The 18587-nt window shown below is 44.5% G+C and overlaps 3 protein-coding genes across 4 annotated transcripts in view; 2 read left to right on the top strand and 1 right to left on the bottom strand.

The window, feature by feature from the left end:
• MAX (MYC associated factor X) overlaps window positions 1–18587 on the top strand; it is a 703696-nt gene that overhangs the window by 230264 nt on the left and 454845 nt on the right. The window lies entirely within an intron of this gene.
• Window positions 729–15682, top strand: LOC310678777 (MLX-interacting protein-like). The gene is made up of 17 exons (XM_083443073.1): window positions 729–1325; window positions 5672–5778; window positions 6194–6276; window positions 6377–6466; window positions 7072–7113; window positions 7288–7441; window positions 7679–7771; window positions 8981–9018; window positions 9261–9705; window positions 11388–11431; window positions 11584–11683; window positions 11842–11918; window positions 12058–12174; window positions 12333–12460; window positions 12568–12691; window positions 12855–12984; window positions 13497–15682. The coding sequence occupies exons 1-17, from the start codon at window positions 949–951 to the stop codon at window positions 13616–13618; spliced, it is 2271 nt and encodes a 756-aa protein (XP_083299199.1). The 5' UTR covers window positions 729–948; the 3' UTR covers window positions 13619–15682.
• Window positions 16072–18587, bottom strand: part of POLD4 (DNA polymerase delta 4, accessory subunit) — a 5336-nt gene continuing 2820 nt past the window's right edge. For both annotated transcript variants that reach the window (XM_083444516.1, XM_083444515.1), the window contains exons 3-5: window positions 18168–18266; window positions 17512–17623; window positions 16072–16470 (exon numbers count right to left, since the gene is read on the bottom strand). In XM_083444516.1, coding sequence (XP_083300642.1) covers window positions 16446–16470; window positions 17512–17623; window positions 18168–18266 — 236 coding nt within the window. In that variant the 3' untranslated portion in view covers window positions 16072–16445. The remainder of the gene's footprint in view (window positions 16471–17511; window positions 17624–18167; window positions 18267–18587) is intronic.

Here is an 18587-nt window from a genome sequence, read left to right as displayed (position 1 = left end):
AGTTACCAGCAACCCTTTCGGTCCGCTTCCTGCTTGCGCCATGGCGTCGTTGCGTAATTTTACGTCGCCGCCATCTCATGCCTGCTAAAAAGAACAGAGCTAGGAACTGAATAGAGTAGCTTGTCTCATTGTCATATGGGGAAGCTGGATGTATATATTTTTTTGTCTCCAGCTGAAAGCGAGAGCTGCCCTTGGTAATTGACGTTGAGACTCAAGATTTCAGCGTAGTTATTTACTGAGAAGCGGAACCAGAAAGTATTCAGAGAGACAGCAGCCTTACTTCGCGTGGAAATGAGTGCCCTGCCACTGCTAGTACAGTCCAATATCACAGAGGAGCACGGCTTTCAGCAGCCTTGCAATGTAGAGTCACTGAATGAAGGGTGGAAGCAGGGCTTAGGCTGCCTTAAATTTCCAGGCTAAAGTCCACCAGATAAAACATGTCTCGGGTTTCAGTATCAGTGGCATGTTAATTGGATTGTGCCCCTATCAGCTGCACTCCAGAAAAGTTGCGCACAGAAGCCCTGCGTTTACTGACTTGTAGGCAGAAGAGTTGCACTGTTAAATGTTAAAGCAAATCTAAAATACCGGAAGTAGATCCCTGTATGTCACTCTACCCAGTGAAGTCTATGCTACTTAGCGAATAACTGTCTCGTTCTCGCCGCTAGGTGGATGTTGAAACAAAACTACCATAACCATCATGCCCTGCGGCGACGGCAAGGAGGTGGGGACTAGGACACATGCGCAAAACGCTCTTTCCTTGTTGCTATGGGAGCCTACGGCAGGGCAGCTGCTGGGAAGAGGTAGAATCCGCGTACTCTTTTGTTCCTCCGCTGCGACGGCGGCCTTTTGGCACCTGTCGCGACTCTTTCCCGGCTGGGGTTTGCGCCGGCGGCGGTCCCTCGTTGCCATGGCGGCGGCGACGGCGGCGTTGCTTCTCGCGTGCTAAAGATGCCCCGGGAGACGGCGAGGGAGGCAGCGAGACCTCCGCCTGGGAGGATGTCGCGCCCGCAGATCATCCACAGCGGCCACTTCATGGTGTCGGAGCCCCACGCCGACCCGGACCCGGAGGCGGCTCTGAGCCAGCCAGGCCAAGGCGCCCCGCCGAGCGCGGCGGAGCGAGCGAGAAGGGCCGGCTCCGCGCGGAAGGCCGCGGGCGGGAAGGCTGGTGACGGGGCCCAGCTGACCTCCGCCGCCGCCGCTTACGACTTCGACACGGTGGACGAGGCCGCGTGCCTGTGCTACCGCTACGGGCCTCGAAGCAGCGGAGCCCTCAGCATCGACCCTTCGCTCACGAAGCTCTTCGAGTGCATGACGCTCGCCTACAGGTAAGGGCGGGGCGGGCAGGGCAGCCCCCGAGCGAACGGGGCACAGCGGGAAGTGTGTGTCTGGGGGGAAATGGGGAGAGACACAGTAAGAAGGGATAGAGAAGGGCCCGCGCGGTGGCTTCCTTTCTTGCCTCCGGCCCTTGCCTCTCGGGATGCAGGGAACCAGACTATGCCTTGGGATTACAGGGAACCAGACTATGCCTTGGGATTACAGAGTGCCTGCTGGGGGAACTGCAGCACGACCAATTAGCTTGCCATTCATACGCAAGATATACTAGTATGCATGCAGATAAACGATACTCATAAGAGAATCCATCTGCAGGTAACTTGGCATCGTTAAGTAAAAGCCTCGGATTCCTTGTAACTACAGACATAAAGGGCATTTTCACCCAAGAAGGCATTTCAAAAGCGCAGCTTGCCTTTGTCGTGTCTGCCATGCCAAGTTAAAATCTAAATGAGTGTATAAATCTAGATTTGTAGCTGCCAGTTAAGAAGTGCTCCCCTGCAACCTTTCCTTCCACTTTAAGAACTTTCACTTGTGGTAGGGAGGTTCTCAGGCATCACGTGTGAGAACAGAGTAGTCAAGGAATGAAACTGACATTTTAGAGTCAGAAACGCATACATCTGTTGAAACCAACAAATCCGGTTTTGTAGTTAAAAAAGAAAGCAGGGGGCCTAGATATGACATAGAGTTGGGCCTGGTTCTCCAGCATTCTACTACCACTTGCTTTCTGGCACAGTATTCTTTCTTTCTTTCTTTCTTTCTTTTCTCACTCACTCTGGTTGCAGTTCTACACACAAGGGATTAGAATCAATGAATAAGTCTCATTGAACTCCGTAGGAGTTACTTCTGAGAAAAGGTGCAGAGGATTGCACTGCTACTTACCGTATTTTTTGCTCTATAAGACTCACTTTTTCCCTCCTAAAAAGCAAGGGGAAATGTGTGTGCGTCTTATGGAGCGAATGCAGGCTGCGCAGCGATCCCTCTTGCTGTTCTGGCTTCTGAGATTCAGAATATTTTTTTTCTTGTTTTCCTCCTCCAAAAACTAGATGCGTCTTGTGGTCTGGTGCGTCTTATAGAGCGAAAAATACGGTATTTTACTGTATTTGCAAGGTACCCAATAGCGTCTCTAGTGGCATATGGGAACATGTTCGTATAAGCACAGCATAGAGGAGGGGAATTGACACTAACTTTAGTCTTCCCAGAAAATCATGTCAGAAAAGCACATCTTGCTGCTTAGACAGTGCTTCTGACACATACATATTACTTTGGTTTTTATCTACCCCATTTTCAGTGTATCTCATACCCCAGTTGACTTTTTCATTAAGCAGTCAAGTCCTTTAATCTTTAATCAGCTCTCAGGTCAGACTCCTTCAATGTGTGGAAAGGAGAGAAAGTCTTAAATAATAGAAATTTCTATTTGACAGAGTGTAGCAGATAGTTAGCATGAGTATTTAAAGTGAGAAATGGACTGTGACCCAAGTTGTCCCTGCCAGATGCTAGAGACATAATGTCAAAAAGCTGTCTGGGTTATGTGGGATTAAATATCATAAAGTATATCCACTGTGGTAAAGGTCTGTTTTGTCCCCTTTCTGATAGTAGTGTTGCTAAAGCATAAAAACTTGGCAAGTTATATAAACAGGAAGTTTTCACAGGACATGTATTTCTTCCTATGCTCCCTTTAGCTTCCTAATAGAATTTTAATGTGAACTCTTGTGCAGAATTTTAATGATTTATGTTAAGGAACTAATTGGCTTGTTTTGCACAGTCTAGTTTTAATTATTGTTACCTGTGCTGTAGTATGTTGAAAATTAATACATGCCCTGAATTTTTTGAATTGGTTGGCTGTCCCCGGCCCCGGCCCCCCAACATTTCTGTAAAGTAGGAGAGAAACTTGAGCAATGAAACAAGCTGCTTAGGGAGGTAATGAAATTTGCTTCCTTGGAAACTTTCAAAGAAAGGCTGGGTGGGCAACTCTCTGGAATGTTTTACATTACTGTGCTTCAGGGCATAACTTGGACTAGATTAGGGATCAAAAACTTGCAGTCTGCTCGCTGCATATGGCACCCAGAACACTTGATTGCTGGCTGTGTGCCTCTTAAAAGTTTAGAAATTCTAGTGTTTCTTTTTTAAAGTAACATTTGACATGATTGCATAGACCATTTTGGACATGTGATGGTAAAACAACAACTCTCTTTTCTGGTTCTTGGTGCCAAACAGCCTATCCTGCACTGATCTTGACCTTTGGGATTTCTCCTAGTTCTAAAAATAATTAAAATAAAAAAGTACCACACTGGAACAGACAGCATTTGTTTTAACCAGTATCCTGTTCCCAGGAATGTCTGGCCCTGATGTTAGCATATAGACTTTTGAATTAAATAGCTGTAGTCCTTTCATATAAAAGTTATATTCTTACCTGAGTTGCACATTCAGCGGATGCTACAGCTGTATGTTGCAGACTAGCTTCCCAACCGTATATTTGCTGCAAAATTACTGCTTCTGCCATTTTTTATGTAACACTGAATGCATTTTTCCTACATTGTGATCATCTCCTTGTAAATATATATCTATGAAGCAGCTTTAAATCAAGAAAAAAAGTGTTCCAGAATTTTCAGCAACCTAGTGAACTGGAATAGATCCTCAGAACTGGGATTTTTGGGTCTGCTATTTGACTTCCAGCATTATGACATTTCAAACGTTGACTCCTTTAGGTATTTTTTAGTTAATCTCCCACAACATTATGAGATGTGATCTTGGACTTAGCAAAAGGGCAAAGGTATTATGAGGAGTTTGAATGCCTGAAGAAATCCCCTCAACCAGAGTCCTTTTTGACATTAACATTGTCAAAAGCTCAGTTTACCATATACCTGAGCCCACTGGTTTCAGTGGCAGTGCAAGCCTCTGCCCCCAGCCAGTGAAATAGACATTATATTTTGCTCAATAGTAACAGAGAATCATATATTGAACCTTGCACAGCTATGCATTAGAACTGTGACTGATCTATCTGCCTGGGATTATTCATTATTCATTCTGTCTCAAGCAGGTGCAAAAAAAAACCTGTTGTGGCAGAACAGCAAAGGGCCATGGGTTCTGAACAGTATCTTGTTTTCTTTTACACAACTGTTCAGTGAAACAGCTGCCAGGTTTGAAATGTAATGGGGCAGAGTGCAACAGGGTGGCCTGAGAATGTGGTCCAATATGCTTAGTGTGAGGATTTTCATGTGGGATGTTTGTGCACCTTCACGTGAACTTCTGAAGGGCAGAATATGAGTGTGTTGCTACTGATTAAACAGAGTGTGTGAGTGGAATGCAAGCTGCCAGTGTCTGCCTGTATTCCTAAGGAGAAGCTGGCTCATTATAATTTCTTCTCCTTCGTAAGAACATACAGATGAGGCACAGTTTTACTTTAACAGTGGAAGAAATAAACCACTGAATTAACCTTCCAAGATGTTTTTAATCATTTGGATTACTCAAGTCAATACTATATTTTTCTGTTGTAGAGAGATACACTCACTAACAAATTGGTTATTAATAGCAAAACACAAATCATTTAACTGGATGTGTTTTAAATTATGCTGCATTTCTTCAGAATAATTGAATTACCCTAGGTTCTGTCCTGGAAATAGTTGTCCAGCACTCACTGACTCTTCGTAGATGGGGCTCTGCAACAATAATGAATGGGGAAAACCCCTTACAGTAAGGCTGGGAGTGGGGGGTATTTCCAGATCTGCCACCTAAAGCCAGGGCTATTTTTTCTTCTGTCATAATTGCCACATGGAATTCCACCCCAAGGCTGGTATCTATAGCATACTTTTTAAAAGCAAGATTTTGTCCTTTGTTGAGGAGCTTCATCAGAAAAACAGGAAGGCAGTATACATAGAGAGCCATGTAGTTCTGTGGGCAGAGCTTCTGTAATCAACACAGCTTCTTATCCCAATATATGGTCTATAATTATGTTCTACACTTATCAGCATATGCTACTTCTAACCTGTTCATTTTTCTCCTTCTCTCACAGTTTGCTCTAAAAAGTTGAGGAGGAATCAACATCCAGTGAGAGGTTTAGAATAAAGCAGGCATATTGGGTCAATCTGTACAAAAGGTGAACATTTGTAGACATCTGAGTAGTTTACAGTTTATAGTTTTGAGTGCAGAATTTAGTTTTATTGGCACAGATTAGTAATAAACTGTGGCTATAGAATAGTCAAGCTTATTAAAGAGATGCTCCTGTTCAGTGTGTTTTGAGCTGCCGCCTTCTTCTTTGGGTTGTTGCCTGGCCCTGTTTCCCCTTGAAAGCCAGATATACTTGGTATTACAAGAGGTGGTTTTTTGGCTTTCTCATTTGTAGTGAGAAACTTGTCTCTCCCAAATGGAAAACCTTCAAAGGGCTGAAACTGCTACAGCGTGACAAGATTCGACTCAATAATGCCATCTGGAGGGCCTGGTATCTGCAGTGTAAGTAGCCTGGAAAAAGATATTTAAAAAACAACAACAACAAAAAACACATCCCAACCATATAAATGGTGATCCGATATGGGCAGATTAGGTGGGAACCACCAAATTCTGTGTATAAATCCACAAAAAATGGGTTCTTCCTCCATCCCTGCACATGTTTGTTTTCCATGACTTCCTCAGCCAAGGAGATTGCTTCACACAGAATTATGTATTGCAAGTTTGCAAAGCTTTATGCTAGCAAAAGTCACATATTAATTGCTTATGGATTTAAGCAATTAAATCAGCTCTACTGCCCTATTTAGTGGATGCTGAAATGGGAGCGACTGCCAGCCAGCAAGTATTTTCTCTGTTTGGTCCTGCTTAAAGCTATAGTGCAGATTACAGCCCCTTTCCTGCTATTTCATTCTGGATGCAGATGTGGAGAAGCGGCAGAACCCAGTGTGCAGTTTTGTGACCCCACTAGAGTGCAGTGATGTAGATGTGCACCGCAAGCCTGAGGTGAGCAAAGGTTATTTGGGCCTTTCTTACTTAAGAACGTACAAAGAAGACAGACTATGCATTTCAGTATGTGACCCCTGGCTGCACCTTTGTTTGGCAGGCTGTCATCATGGAAGGAAAGTACTGGAAACGCCAAGTTGGGGTTGTCATCAGGGAATATCACAAATGGAGGTTGTTTTCCTATACCCAGGTAAGTGTCTTCTCCAGCAAGATGTGTTGTACTTCGTATAGCTCCCCTTCACCCCTAGATGACATGTTCCACCCAAGCTCATACAGTCCTTTTTAGTGTCAACCAAGGAAATCAGGTAGCCAATCCAGAAGCACCTTGGAACTCCATTGTAAGAAGGTGGATTTTCTAGATGCTTCTTGCCAGGCTACCATAGACTGCATCTGGTGGTTATGAGGTGATCTGGTACTAGACTGGCAAGGCTATGTTTCTATCTTACTCTGATGGGTGCCTTGGCCTATAGACTCATTTCCGCAGCTGCCAAAGGCTCTCATTCTCTTGCCCTCTCTCTCATTTCCACAAAGACACACACTGGTCACCCAGCTATCCCTGTGTGATTACTGTGGTCTGCAATGGCTTGGCTGAGGCCTGATGTGTTCATTGTTGTTGTAGCCGTAGTAGTAATAATAATAGTACATTATACCTAGCCCTTCCTCCCAAATGTGTCCAGGGCAGCAATAAGCCAGATAGGATTTTATTTAGCTACCTATGGATTTCCTCTAGCTAAGTATTGTAATTGTAGTACTTTCAGTGGCCTAATCCTAAACATTCTGTGCATTTTGTTATAGGCTTCAAAGAAGATGGATAAACCCGTCTATGGTTCTTCTCAGGTGCTATTTTAATGCCTTGTTCCTATACTGCACCCTCCAGATTCCCCTTTCCCCATGGCAAAGGGTGGAATTAAAAAAGCTTGGGAGTTGTCTGCAGCCATTCAGTATTCCAGTCCCTCATTTGAGTTTGCCTAAAGTTGGAGTTCACAGCTCTTTCTCTCCCATTCTGGATAGGAAGTAGCTGATGATGTTCCAAGGGCAGAGCTGAAAACGGATGGAACAGATGCATGCCCCATGGACCTCGACCCCTTGCATGACCTGGATGCACTTCTGGACACCTTCATTTCTAGCCGCAACCCTTATGGTGGCCCCAACCTCCGTGGCCTTGGTGAGAGGCCTTGCTTTGTGCTCATTCCATCTATCTCTGGATCTGTCCCTTTCTGCCAAGAAACCCTTTAAGTTTTCTCCACTGTCCCCACAGGCTGGTACAGATGCCTCTAAAGGGTGGAGAGAGCTTTTGAAGTATCTCCATGTGAGAGCCAGTCCCTTGCTTGTGAACCAGAGAACAATTGCTATGGAACAAAGTAGCAAGCGAGTGATATTATTTCTCATTTTGTGTCTTCAGCTCACCAGGGAAATGCGGATATGATCCAGCCCACCCTGACCCAACTGCACCCCATCTTTGGGGAGGAGTTTATGGACTTGGACCCCATTCAAGGTAACAGCAGAGGTTTTATGGCTGTACTTAGTGGTAAGGTGGTGCATCTCAAAGCTGAAAGACATCCTCTGAAGCACTTTGTATGGCTTCTTAAGACCACTTCAGACTGTGTTTAAATTATGTATCCATACTGTACACACTTAAAAGAAATGTGTTTGTTTATAGATGCTACTGGGTACATGCTGCTAGGATCTCCTGATCAGCAGCAATTCCCTTCAATGCTTATCTGTAAAAGAGCCCTTGGATTCCTCAGAATTGCAGCTTGCATATTTACTAAACTCACTGTTAGGGAGAAAACAGAACAAAATATGAAAAGTGTGTCATCAAGGCCCAAAAATCAAATAGAAACGTGAGTTATTATTATTTTAAGCCCACAAGTTAATCACCAGTTTTGAAAGATTAACTTGTGACCTCAAGAGTAAATAACATCTGAGTCTGGGTCACCAAAGTGGTCTGAAAGCTATCACTGGTGAGAGGAGACTATTTCCAACCTGACATTGATGAAATTCTAGTTCACCCAAGGCCAGAGCAGAATGCTGCTGAGCAAACATGATACGTCCTGGTAAGTCTAGACATTATTTAAATCAGTCAGCATGCACATAAAAATCCTCTTTTGGGCATCCAATGCTTTAATAGAAGACTCATTCTCCATATAATCACATGCATACTGTGCTTTATATATTGTTTGTCCCCTATCCCATTTTCTGAATCAGCCAGGACAAATTCTTCAGAGCCACTGTATATCCCCTTTTCACAGGAAGAATAAAGTAGGCAAATTAATCTTGTATGAATTCTTAATTTGAAAAATCTTAAACTTACGAGTTTGTCATCTCAAAATTTCTACTTGCAAGTATAGCATCTACATATAGAGCCTATTTCATCTCATTCCTGCCACTCCGTCACATAACTCTGAAATCAGCAGTCCCCACCTGCAGATTGCTCCTGTTCTTGACTTGAGTTTCTCTACCAGTTGACATATCCTGGATTTTAGGTCTCATCTTTCTTCGAAACCACTAATTGATGTCTGCTTGTATGGTGGATGTGAATGAATGAATGTTTATTATTACGACCAAACAGCCAGCATACTACCTGTATAGTGAAATCCTGATGATTCCTTGCTAAATTGATTCAGACACACCAGCCAGTTATCTTCTACCAGTTGCTCTTTATCTCCTCCCAGCCTTTTAAATCTTTGCTTTCTTTTCACAGAATTCATCACTTCCTGTCGTTCTCAGCCCATGATCCAGGTAAGGATAATAAATTTATCTGATAGCTTACTAACTCCTTGGGCTTCTGCAGCCCCTGATGCTTATTGCAGATACTGGTCTGTGCTTGATTTTGATTTTGGAAAGGCAATAGCCTTTTCTCAGCATTGCAAAAAAAAACTGAGCAGTGGGAGTTCTCCCACTTGTATGATTTTCAGTGCAGCCATCTCCAGCCTAGACTCAGGAGTTGTGTTTGATTTGCACTCTCTTCTCCCCCCTCTTAGGCTCCTGCAGTAACAGATGCTAGTGCTTTGAACCAGTGCAACCCAGATACACCTCTCATTGCCCCTGGGACCAAGGATCTCCCACCGCCTGGAGACTCTCTCAATCCCATTCCCATCTCACTGGATGTGGAGCCTCCTGTACCTTTGAATGGACAGCAGACCTTCCTGCCATTCTTCCCCACCTCCCCACTGAGGATCAGCCCGCCGCCTGTCTCTCCCATCTTGCGCATGCAGCCTCAAACCACTTTGGTCTTCTCTGTCATCACGCACACAGGATCAGAAACAAATTCTCCGTCTGTATTTCGGGACACTTTTGCTGCGCCAGTCTCTGCTCCTCCACCCAAGGATGGGAAATGCAGACACCTGCAACGGATTGCTCCAGCACCCTCCTCTAGCCAGCAGCCAGCCCTTCCCGGTGCTCCGCTCCCCTGCCTGCTTGCAACTGGTATGTCCCTGCAAGGACAGGCTCTCTGCAGGGGAAATTGAGGCATTGCTGACCTAGACTACAATGCTTCTCTAGATCCATTTGGAGTATTAAGTCATACTGCAGAATTCTCCTTTCTTTTTGGTGGTTGTTTTCTCAAGCAAATCTCACCAGGATCAACTTTTGGAATCCCTAATTTAAACAACTGCGTGCATTATTAGTGTTTATTTTGATATAATTATCTGAAGCTGGAGTTTAGCTTCATACTTGGGAAACACTGGAAGCAAAAGCATTTTTCCGTACTGGAAAAATAAAATGTGGTCCAGGGAGATAGTTTTTTGTGTTACTGCAGAATTTAAAAATGATATACAGTGGTGCCTCGATTTTCGAATGTAATCCATTCCAGAAGACCGTTTGAGTTCTGAAACGTTCGAAAACCGAAAACTCAGTATGGAACGGAGTATGGAAAACTCAGTACAGGAGCCGAGTGACATGTTCGACTTCTGAAGCGTGTTTGAAAACTGAAGCATTTATTTTCGGGTTTCCGGCATTCAAAAACTGAAATGTTTGTCAACGGAGACATTCAAAAACCAAGGTACCACTGTATCTGACTTGAGCTGATAGGCATTACGTAACAGTGCCTGTATCTCCTTCAGTGGATTTAGGGTTTAGCCTTGCAGAAATTGTGTGTCAAAACTATGTACTGACTAGTCTGTAGAATAGCAAAATGGTTAGTCCACAGGTATTGGAGACGGATTTAAGGTGGCAATCTTACTTGCAACTATACATATGTGTAAAGATGTCTGGGAGTTGCTGTTTGGAAAGGGAAAGAAAACGTCCTCTATGCCCAGATTCCTGCATTGATCCCCTTCTTGCTTCTCTGGAGTGTAGTTAAGCTTTTTGTTTTGATGCAGCCAGCAATTTGAGCCAGGTAAATCAAGCAAAACTACAAATGTCAACATTCGTCCAAATGCTTCATAGTTAAACAGAAAACCTTCAACTCATTAGTAGAAGTGAAATGACAGCTCATTAATATAACTCTGCATATTTACTAGCTTTTTAAAGTTATATTTTAATTTCTCTTAAATCTACAAGTGAGCACAGATTTTCTTGACCCAATTCAGAAGAAGGCTCTTGTGCCTTGTAGCTTTTTTGAATGGGGGAAGTTGTCAAGAACTGTAGAGTCTTCTAATGTGCAAGCATTATGAAGAGAATCTGTAACTATGAAACTTTCCTCTCTACCCCATTTAAAACATAAAGGTCCAGAATTCCTAACCTCGTGTGTCTGATGGCAAAGTGGGTACCAAACAGTTGGTGTCAGATTGGCTGGTGGTACATGCAGGAATTTTATGAGACGCTAATGGTTATGGGGAAACCAGGCCTAGGTATGTTTTGGAAGGGATCCCTGAGGCAAGAATGCTCATTGGCCTCTCTGTTGGGTAGGGTGCCATGCATTTAAGTAGAGATCATTAGCCCGAACTGTATTTTCAGTTGTGGTTGGTGGGATTTCATAAAGCAGCATACTCCTTTTCATTAAATAAATTCTGCCACATTCAAAAACTTGGTCTACTGGTGAGCAGCTAAACTGAAGCTGTGTAGTTACAAGGAGTGAGTGATGTTGCTTCAGCCAGCCAAGTTTTGTACATGCATTGGGGGTTAATACATAGAGGCTGGGAAAATAAGAACATCTCTTTCATCTCTAGGTCCTGCCCCACTGCCCCTCACTCCAGTCATGAACTCTGTGCAGGTAAGGATGCTCTCCTCTGCCACCTTCCTTCTGCGAGGCCTCCTATCTGTGTTCTGCTTTTTGCCTCCTTGGAGTTGACAGGCGGCGTATTTTTCTATCTTTCTGTTTGGCTGCTCTCTATTTCTTTCAACCCTGCTTTTCCTCTCCCACAGGTGTGTGGCGTCCCAAAGCCCCCTGTGAATATGCCGAACTCATTCTCGGCAACGGTGAAGTCTCCTCCACTTGCCTCTGCTGCTGCTTCCCCTGACACTGGTAAGCTGGCTCAGGAGGGTGCAAAGTCACTCGGCCTCTCTTCTTAGCAATATCTCATCCGCTTTCACTGGATTGGTCTATATGCCGTGCCAAAGTAGAAATTGAATACACACCTTAAGAGGAACTCACCTACCCCAGTATTTTTGGGATTATTTCAGGTGCCAAAACCAAGGAGAGAGCTGAGGACAACACTCTCTGCAAACCCCAGGAAGTGGACAAATGCTGTACTGCCAAGGTAATAAGGATACCCACACCACTGTACCCCATCTTGTTGGCTTGAGTATTGTGGGAGAAGACATCCTTTCTCAAAGACGATAGCCAAAGGGGTAGGTGCCTGGCAGTGTCTCAAATCATGGCTTGATTGGCTCTTGCAGGGAAGTCGCAGATCAACCCTTACCTCGGCTGACTACGCCCGCCGTAGGCTCATCAGCTCCGGCTTCAACACTCTTGCCACTCTGGTGTTGACAGGACCTGATCAAAGCAGCACTAAGGTACGCATCCCCCACTGTACCAGAGGGTGGAAGGGCACATATTCTCTGCTGTTTGTCCAGTCCCCCCAATTTGCTTTGTGTACCTGCTGGAGCCATTCTTGTGGTCTTTGCCCTCCCAATCCATTTTACGCCTTTACTCCACCCCCTCACCTCCCCAGTTCAGCAAAGCGATGCTTCTGCAGAAAAGTGCGGCACATGTGGAAAGACTGCAGCAAGAGCGCCGACAAGCTCAGGAGACAGTTGAAAGACTACGTGGGGAAATCAAAGAGCTGAGCACTGCCATTGAGTGAGTTGCGGAGCTGGCTTAAGGGGTTTTCATTGGATCAGGGATAAAAGTTAAAAGGTGAGAGGGGAACTCCTGTCAACAAGTTGTGGCTTTTCTCTTCCTTGCAGCGACTTTCAGCGCCAGCTTCCACCTACGGGAGCTCCTGTGCTGCCACCACAGTCAGATCAGGCTTCTCAACTCTACGAAGAGTATGTGCGCAAGCGCACCCTCCAGGACTGGCGCTTCTGGCTTGTATCCATCACTGAGCATGTGGGATGGGATGGGATGGGACAGGTTAGGGCACAAGAAAGAAAGCAAGGGGAGGTATTTGGCATGGCATCAGTGGCCTGCTGGGTGCTTAAGGGGAGCAGGGAGACTTGGCTGCATAGTCTCCTTAACCTCTTCCAACCTGCAGTTCAGCATGGTGATTAAGCCACTCTTTGAGAGCTACACCAGGACAGTGAGCACAGGCAACGTCAAGGAATTCTGCGATTCAGTGTTGAGCTGGTTGGAGCAGCACTGCACCCTGCCCATCTTGCGCCCTGGTATGGATCAACAGGGAAATCTAGAAATGTCTTTCCCTTCACTGACCCATCTCTTTCCCCCCCATGGCTTTCAATGATCCTTGCCTACCTTCTGCTCTGAAATCTAGCATGTGCTTGTGTATCATTCACCCATCCTACTCCTGCTTGAAGTACTCTTACATTCACACATAACTAAGAGAGTGGAACCATGGCTTACCAATTATACTCCACATTCCCTATTCCCTTTTCATGCCTTGCTAAGTTACTAGACACAATTGCCCATCACTATGATCCTTTCCTTGCCCTGAAGCAAGATTATTGGGCACTGCCTTAAAGCAAGGCCCAGGTGTGACCTTAGGAGTTACCTGGCTTTGTGGTGTTTAGGAAAAAATCTAGCTGGAGATGCCAGCTGTTCTCACAAGTCTTCTATTCCTGATACTTCCAGAAGACTTGAAAGGATTCTCTTTCTAGGAATTAGGAGAAAGTGTCTGCATTGAGTTCATTGTTACTGGTTTGGTTTTTTTGTCCCACAGCTATCTCTGGCTCCCTCCTGCAGCTAAGCAAGATCACATCCATACTGACTCGGCCAACCCAGTTGCGTGAACAGGCCCTGCAAGCGGTAGCTGGCCCTCCACACTACAAGAGCAACAGCTAGGATGAAGACCAGGTCCAGTACTATATGGACATCCTCACACACTACCAGGAAAGCCAGCAGCAGGGACCTCTATCTCAGGAATTCATTTGCCATGCAACAAAGAAGCTTATGTTAGACAGTATTGGGGTTTAGATTGCCAGAGCAGAGAATCTCTGAGTATTCATTTTGGTGCTGGACACCTCTTAATACTCTCTCTTTGCAGAACTTCAGGTAGTAGAGTGGGGGATGTGGGGGATAAGGCAAGCCACAGAGCCAGAATGCAGATTTAATTGCCAGATGTAGGATGCCAGCTATGGCTTTAGCCTCTTTCAGAACTGGGGTGAAAGATTAGCCGCATAAGAATTAGTGTGGCCTCCATTTCTTGTGTTTTCCCACCAGAGGGCAGTGAAAGTGATTCTTGCAGGCCTTCTCAATGTGTGGAGCGATACTTCCTCTGTATGATTCGTGGCTTTGAGTGTTTGTGGCTAAGTGCCCCCCCCCCCATATGCAGTATATGTTGATGGCAGATTTTACCTATGCAACCATACCCATGAACCCTCTCTGGGGTGTAGAGGATCAATTTCTCCCATCTTTCATTTTAGCTCAGACCTTTTGTAGGACTGTGTATTTTCTGTAGATCATCTGAATTTTTACAGGGGGTGGAATCTGATTTCAGCTCAGTATTTGATGGTGTGATGATACTCTTTGCTCTGAGGATTGTAGCTTCAGTGTACTGCATAGCCTATGCCTGCCATTCTCCATCCCGTATGCTCATGTTTCTTTTCTCAAGTTACATATTAGCTTGGCATGGAATCTGGAGTTTATTTATGCACAACACATCCTGTACTATGTTTGCCAAACTTTGTTCTAGGCTCCCAGCTAATGTACAACAACTCTTGACATCTGACCACAAGGAGGTTGTGTGATAGGGAAGACACCACCTTACCACTGGCAACCTGTTCTGTCTCCACCACTGTAACTGTATGATTGCATAACCTTCTGCAAATGGCAATACCTCATTCCAAACTCCCAAGTTAGTCATAAAGCTCATGTCTACAGGAACAGGAGCCTAGCTGACTAAACTAGGCTTTTTTACCCTTTCCAGAGTTTTGAGTAATATCTGAAGTAGCTCTGGACATTTTGGCACCTGATAACAGAGAATCCAAATGTCACACCTCTATCCCCCCACCCCACCCTCCCCCAGTTTACAGGTCCAACCATTGAAACTAGCAGGAACTGTGGCGGTGCATAGATCCTTTTCATTCCTGAAGGGTAAGCTCTATAGCTTTATCTTTCATTACCAGATGAAAGCCTTTGATGATTGGAAATTGTTCTAGCTGCTTGCGTACAAGATACTCTAATACTTATGTGTCCAGAAATACACGAGAGAAAGAGTTGGAAGGGACCATGAGGATCATCTAGTCCAACCCCTTGCAATGCAGGAATCTTTCACCCAACGTGGGGCTCGTCGTTGAGATCTGACCTAGGTGTGCGTGGTTTTCTTTTCTTTTTACTGATTTATTATTTCTTCATTCTGCTATAGGCCCAAAACTTTCAGCAACAAAACCAAAAAAGCTATTCTATTATCCTATAGGAATAGTATGGCAGTTTTCCATCAGCCACTTTAACCAAGGAATGGGCAACTGATTGATTCCCATGGGAGACTCACCTCAATATACAAAATCTACTTCAAGCCCAGGTGTGCTTTCAGTCTGTGGGATGTTCTATGTCCCTTTTCTGTACCTCTTACTTAAGGTAACCACTCTGCATTTATGTGAAGTTAATGCACAATACAGCTGACCCTTTCACTGTTCAGCATGGGAGGTTTACTGCAGAAAAGACTTCCAGTGCTTGCTCACCTAGATGTAGTTACTGATAGCACTTTACTTCCTCCAGTCCTGTAGGATTTCTTCAATTAACGTGTATTAAAAAAAGAATGAGAGCACACATGAATTATGAATTCTATCTTGAAAAATATTCAGTGGACCATTTGAGATTTCTTGTGTTTCTATATCATTTTGTAATTTTAGCACTATTTCTGTATGTTCCACATATGTTACTAAAATACATTTGAGTAATTTTTAAGCGTTGTTTTCCTTTTTCACAATTCAGCAACTCCAAAGGCTGGCATGTATGAAAATACATGTAGGCAGCTGCCAGCCTTTGGCCAAACTGCAAAAGCACCTGCTGGGCTTTGCAGTTCCATCTTTCAAAAGCATCCCACAACCAACTTCTGCCCAGCCATCCCCACTTCTAAGGCCTAGGAATAGCCAAACAGCACTTCAGTTGTGGGGGGGAGGGCACACTATTCAGTGATTCATAGTGCTGTTCAGCTGGGCAGCAGGCAGGGAGGTATGCAATAGATCTCTCTGTTGGTGATGGAGTTGAAGAGTCTGTACATCTTCCTTGAGCAGGGTGGGGAGAATAATGTGTCACAAAGTATTCAGATGTGGCCCCATTGACACATGTAGCTGTTAGATGTGCAAGTGTTTTATTTCTCAGTCAATTAACTTGAAAGCCAATTCAACAAACCAAGCAAGTTTGCAAAGAGCACACAACAGTAAAATAAACAGGATGCAGTGCTATACTAAGCTTGGCTTCCGAGAACTAGTCACTCAGTTTTGGGGATTCTTTTCCCCAGCACAGCATATTGATCCAAATCAATCCTCACCTTCATTTGACCTCAGCCATCTAAGTGCTCCATAAGTGGAGACCAGCTAGTAGACCTTGGCATCTTTTTAGGGCTGTTACATCCAAGCACAGAATCTCCATGATAGGAATGAAAAAGTTATCCAATAATGTCAAAACTCAGGGACTTCTCAGGCTGAGATACCATCACATTTTCCTCTCAGAGGCAATATCCATGCCACAGGCTGCAAGGGAAGCATATGGAACATGGTTACTGTCTGAAAGAATCCTGACTTTGCATCTTACATGCCTCCTCCACCTACTGTGCCAAACAGCAGGCATGGACAGCACAACAGCAGCAATGGTGCATGTTTTACAGTCAGTATAAGAAAATGATCTGTGAGGAGGCCTCAGCTCTCAGCTTTCAATTCTAGGAAGTCATTGGCCAGAGAGAAGGTGGCGAGTAGGAAAAGGAATACATAGGAAGGAAGTGGGGGAAAGGATAAGTGGGAATACCTGCTACTGAATGTGTTCACATTTCTTACATGTAAGCCTTTTTAACCCTTTAAAAAATTTGTTGGGCCCTGAGCTGCTTTCAGAGACTCTAGTGAGCATAAGAATGATGGACCAAAGTCATGTCTAGATGTGAGACAAGGAAGCCCCATGTAAGCTACTCTGTGCTTCCTAAAGCAAGTAAACTGTAAATACATACTAAGGCTTCAGTGCTCAATGCTTCAAATGGAGTCATAGTAAATGCTGTGGGTTGGAAGTACAGCAAAGGTGAAGCAAAAATCTCATTCTTCGGCAAGGTTCTCACACAACATGCAAGCTGACTGCCAAATGTCAACTTCGTAAGCGCCTCTGCTTCATGACAATCTCAGCCACTAGGACTTCCTACCATGAAATGGCCAGGACAGTCTACCAAACACCCTGGCGGAAGCTGCAAATAAAGGAGAACTGCTTGTTCTTGGCTACTGATCCCTTTCCTATTCTAATCCCCAATAGGTGAGTTATGGATTTTACTTGACCTTTGCTGAGCTCATACTTCCATTTGCCCAGTTCTTTTTGTGTATTTCCTCTTGCAATAGAGTTACTCCTCATTCATACAGTTGTGAATAAAAGATGCCCAGAGCTTAGCCAAATTATCATGTGACCTGCTTAGCACTGCCATGGCCTTGCACCACCAAGCCCAACCTCAATAGTCTTCCTCTTCCAGATCTCATTACCCTAGAATAGATGCTTCCATCCAGTGCCTGAGAAGGACAGAGCAGCTTTTCCATACTAACCTGTATGTAACGAGGGGATCCTTGTTGTGCTTCTCTAGCAATTCCCGCACCATAACAGGGGGGTTGAGACCCAGTAACTCTGCCCTCTCCCAGCGCTGTAAACGGGTGATTCCTGTCAGGGGGAAAAAGGTCAAAGTAGCCTCTTCAACACCAGCGATCTTCAACCACCTTCCTTGCAAGTCTATTGCCGCTAGATGAATTTGAGAATTAACTAGGAGTCCCCTTTTCCTGGTATGCTCCCACTAATTATAATGTAACACTTTAATAGAGCATAGGGAGACTGGTCCCTGCCCCATGGAGGTACAGTGGTGCCCCACAAGACGAAATTAATTCGTTCTGCGAGTTTTTTCGTCTTGCGAAGCACCAATGCATATTGACGGTTTCCCATAGGAATGCATTGGCGGTTTTAAAAAAAAAGGCGCAAGACGTTTCGTCTTGCGAAGCAAGCCCATAGGGAAATCCGTCTTGCGAAGCACCTCAGAAAACGGAAAACTCTTTTGTCTTGCGAGTTTTTCGTCTTCCGAGGCATTCGTCTTGCGGGGCACCACTGTATATATAAAATTGTGCATGGAGGGAGGCAGGGAAAACCTATGCTTTCATTGCAGTGATGTGTACTTTGGCTCAGTTGTAGTAGCAGCATGATTGGAAGTTCTTACCTGTACAGGGGCCGTACTGCCAGCTGAGGTCAAATTGCTTTAGTGTCTCCAGCTGGTCTGGATGTGCAGCATCTTGGACTTCCTGGACTGTCACTGCGTCTGATCAGAGAGAAATGGATGATTATCACTGCATTATGGAGAGCCCTTGTATGAAATGAGTGTGCAGGAAAGGGTTAACATAATTCTTTAGCCAACACCATTACATTAGTTATCTCTGGCTTGCTCTACAACCCGTATAACTTTGCCTGTGTTTTTTTGGCATCTCTTCACCCACACTTCGATCTCATGTAAATATGAACACACACAACATGTGCTGACTGAAGGAAACAACACTAACATAATTAATCCATTGCTCATTGAGAATGCTCCTCTTCTGTGGAGGGTTCTCAACCTTTTGGGAGTATATGTTTCATATAATTT

The sequence above is a fragment of the Podarcis tiliguerta genome, assembly GCF_965153285.1.
Source record: "Podarcis tiliguerta genome assembly, chromosome: 1".
Taxonomy (NCBI): domain Eukaryota; kingdom Metazoa; phylum Chordata; class Lepidosauria; order Squamata; family Lacertidae; genus Podarcis; species Podarcis tiliguerta.
Note: the sequence above shows the minus strand (reverse complement) of the source record. Positions and strands in the feature narration are given on the sequence as shown.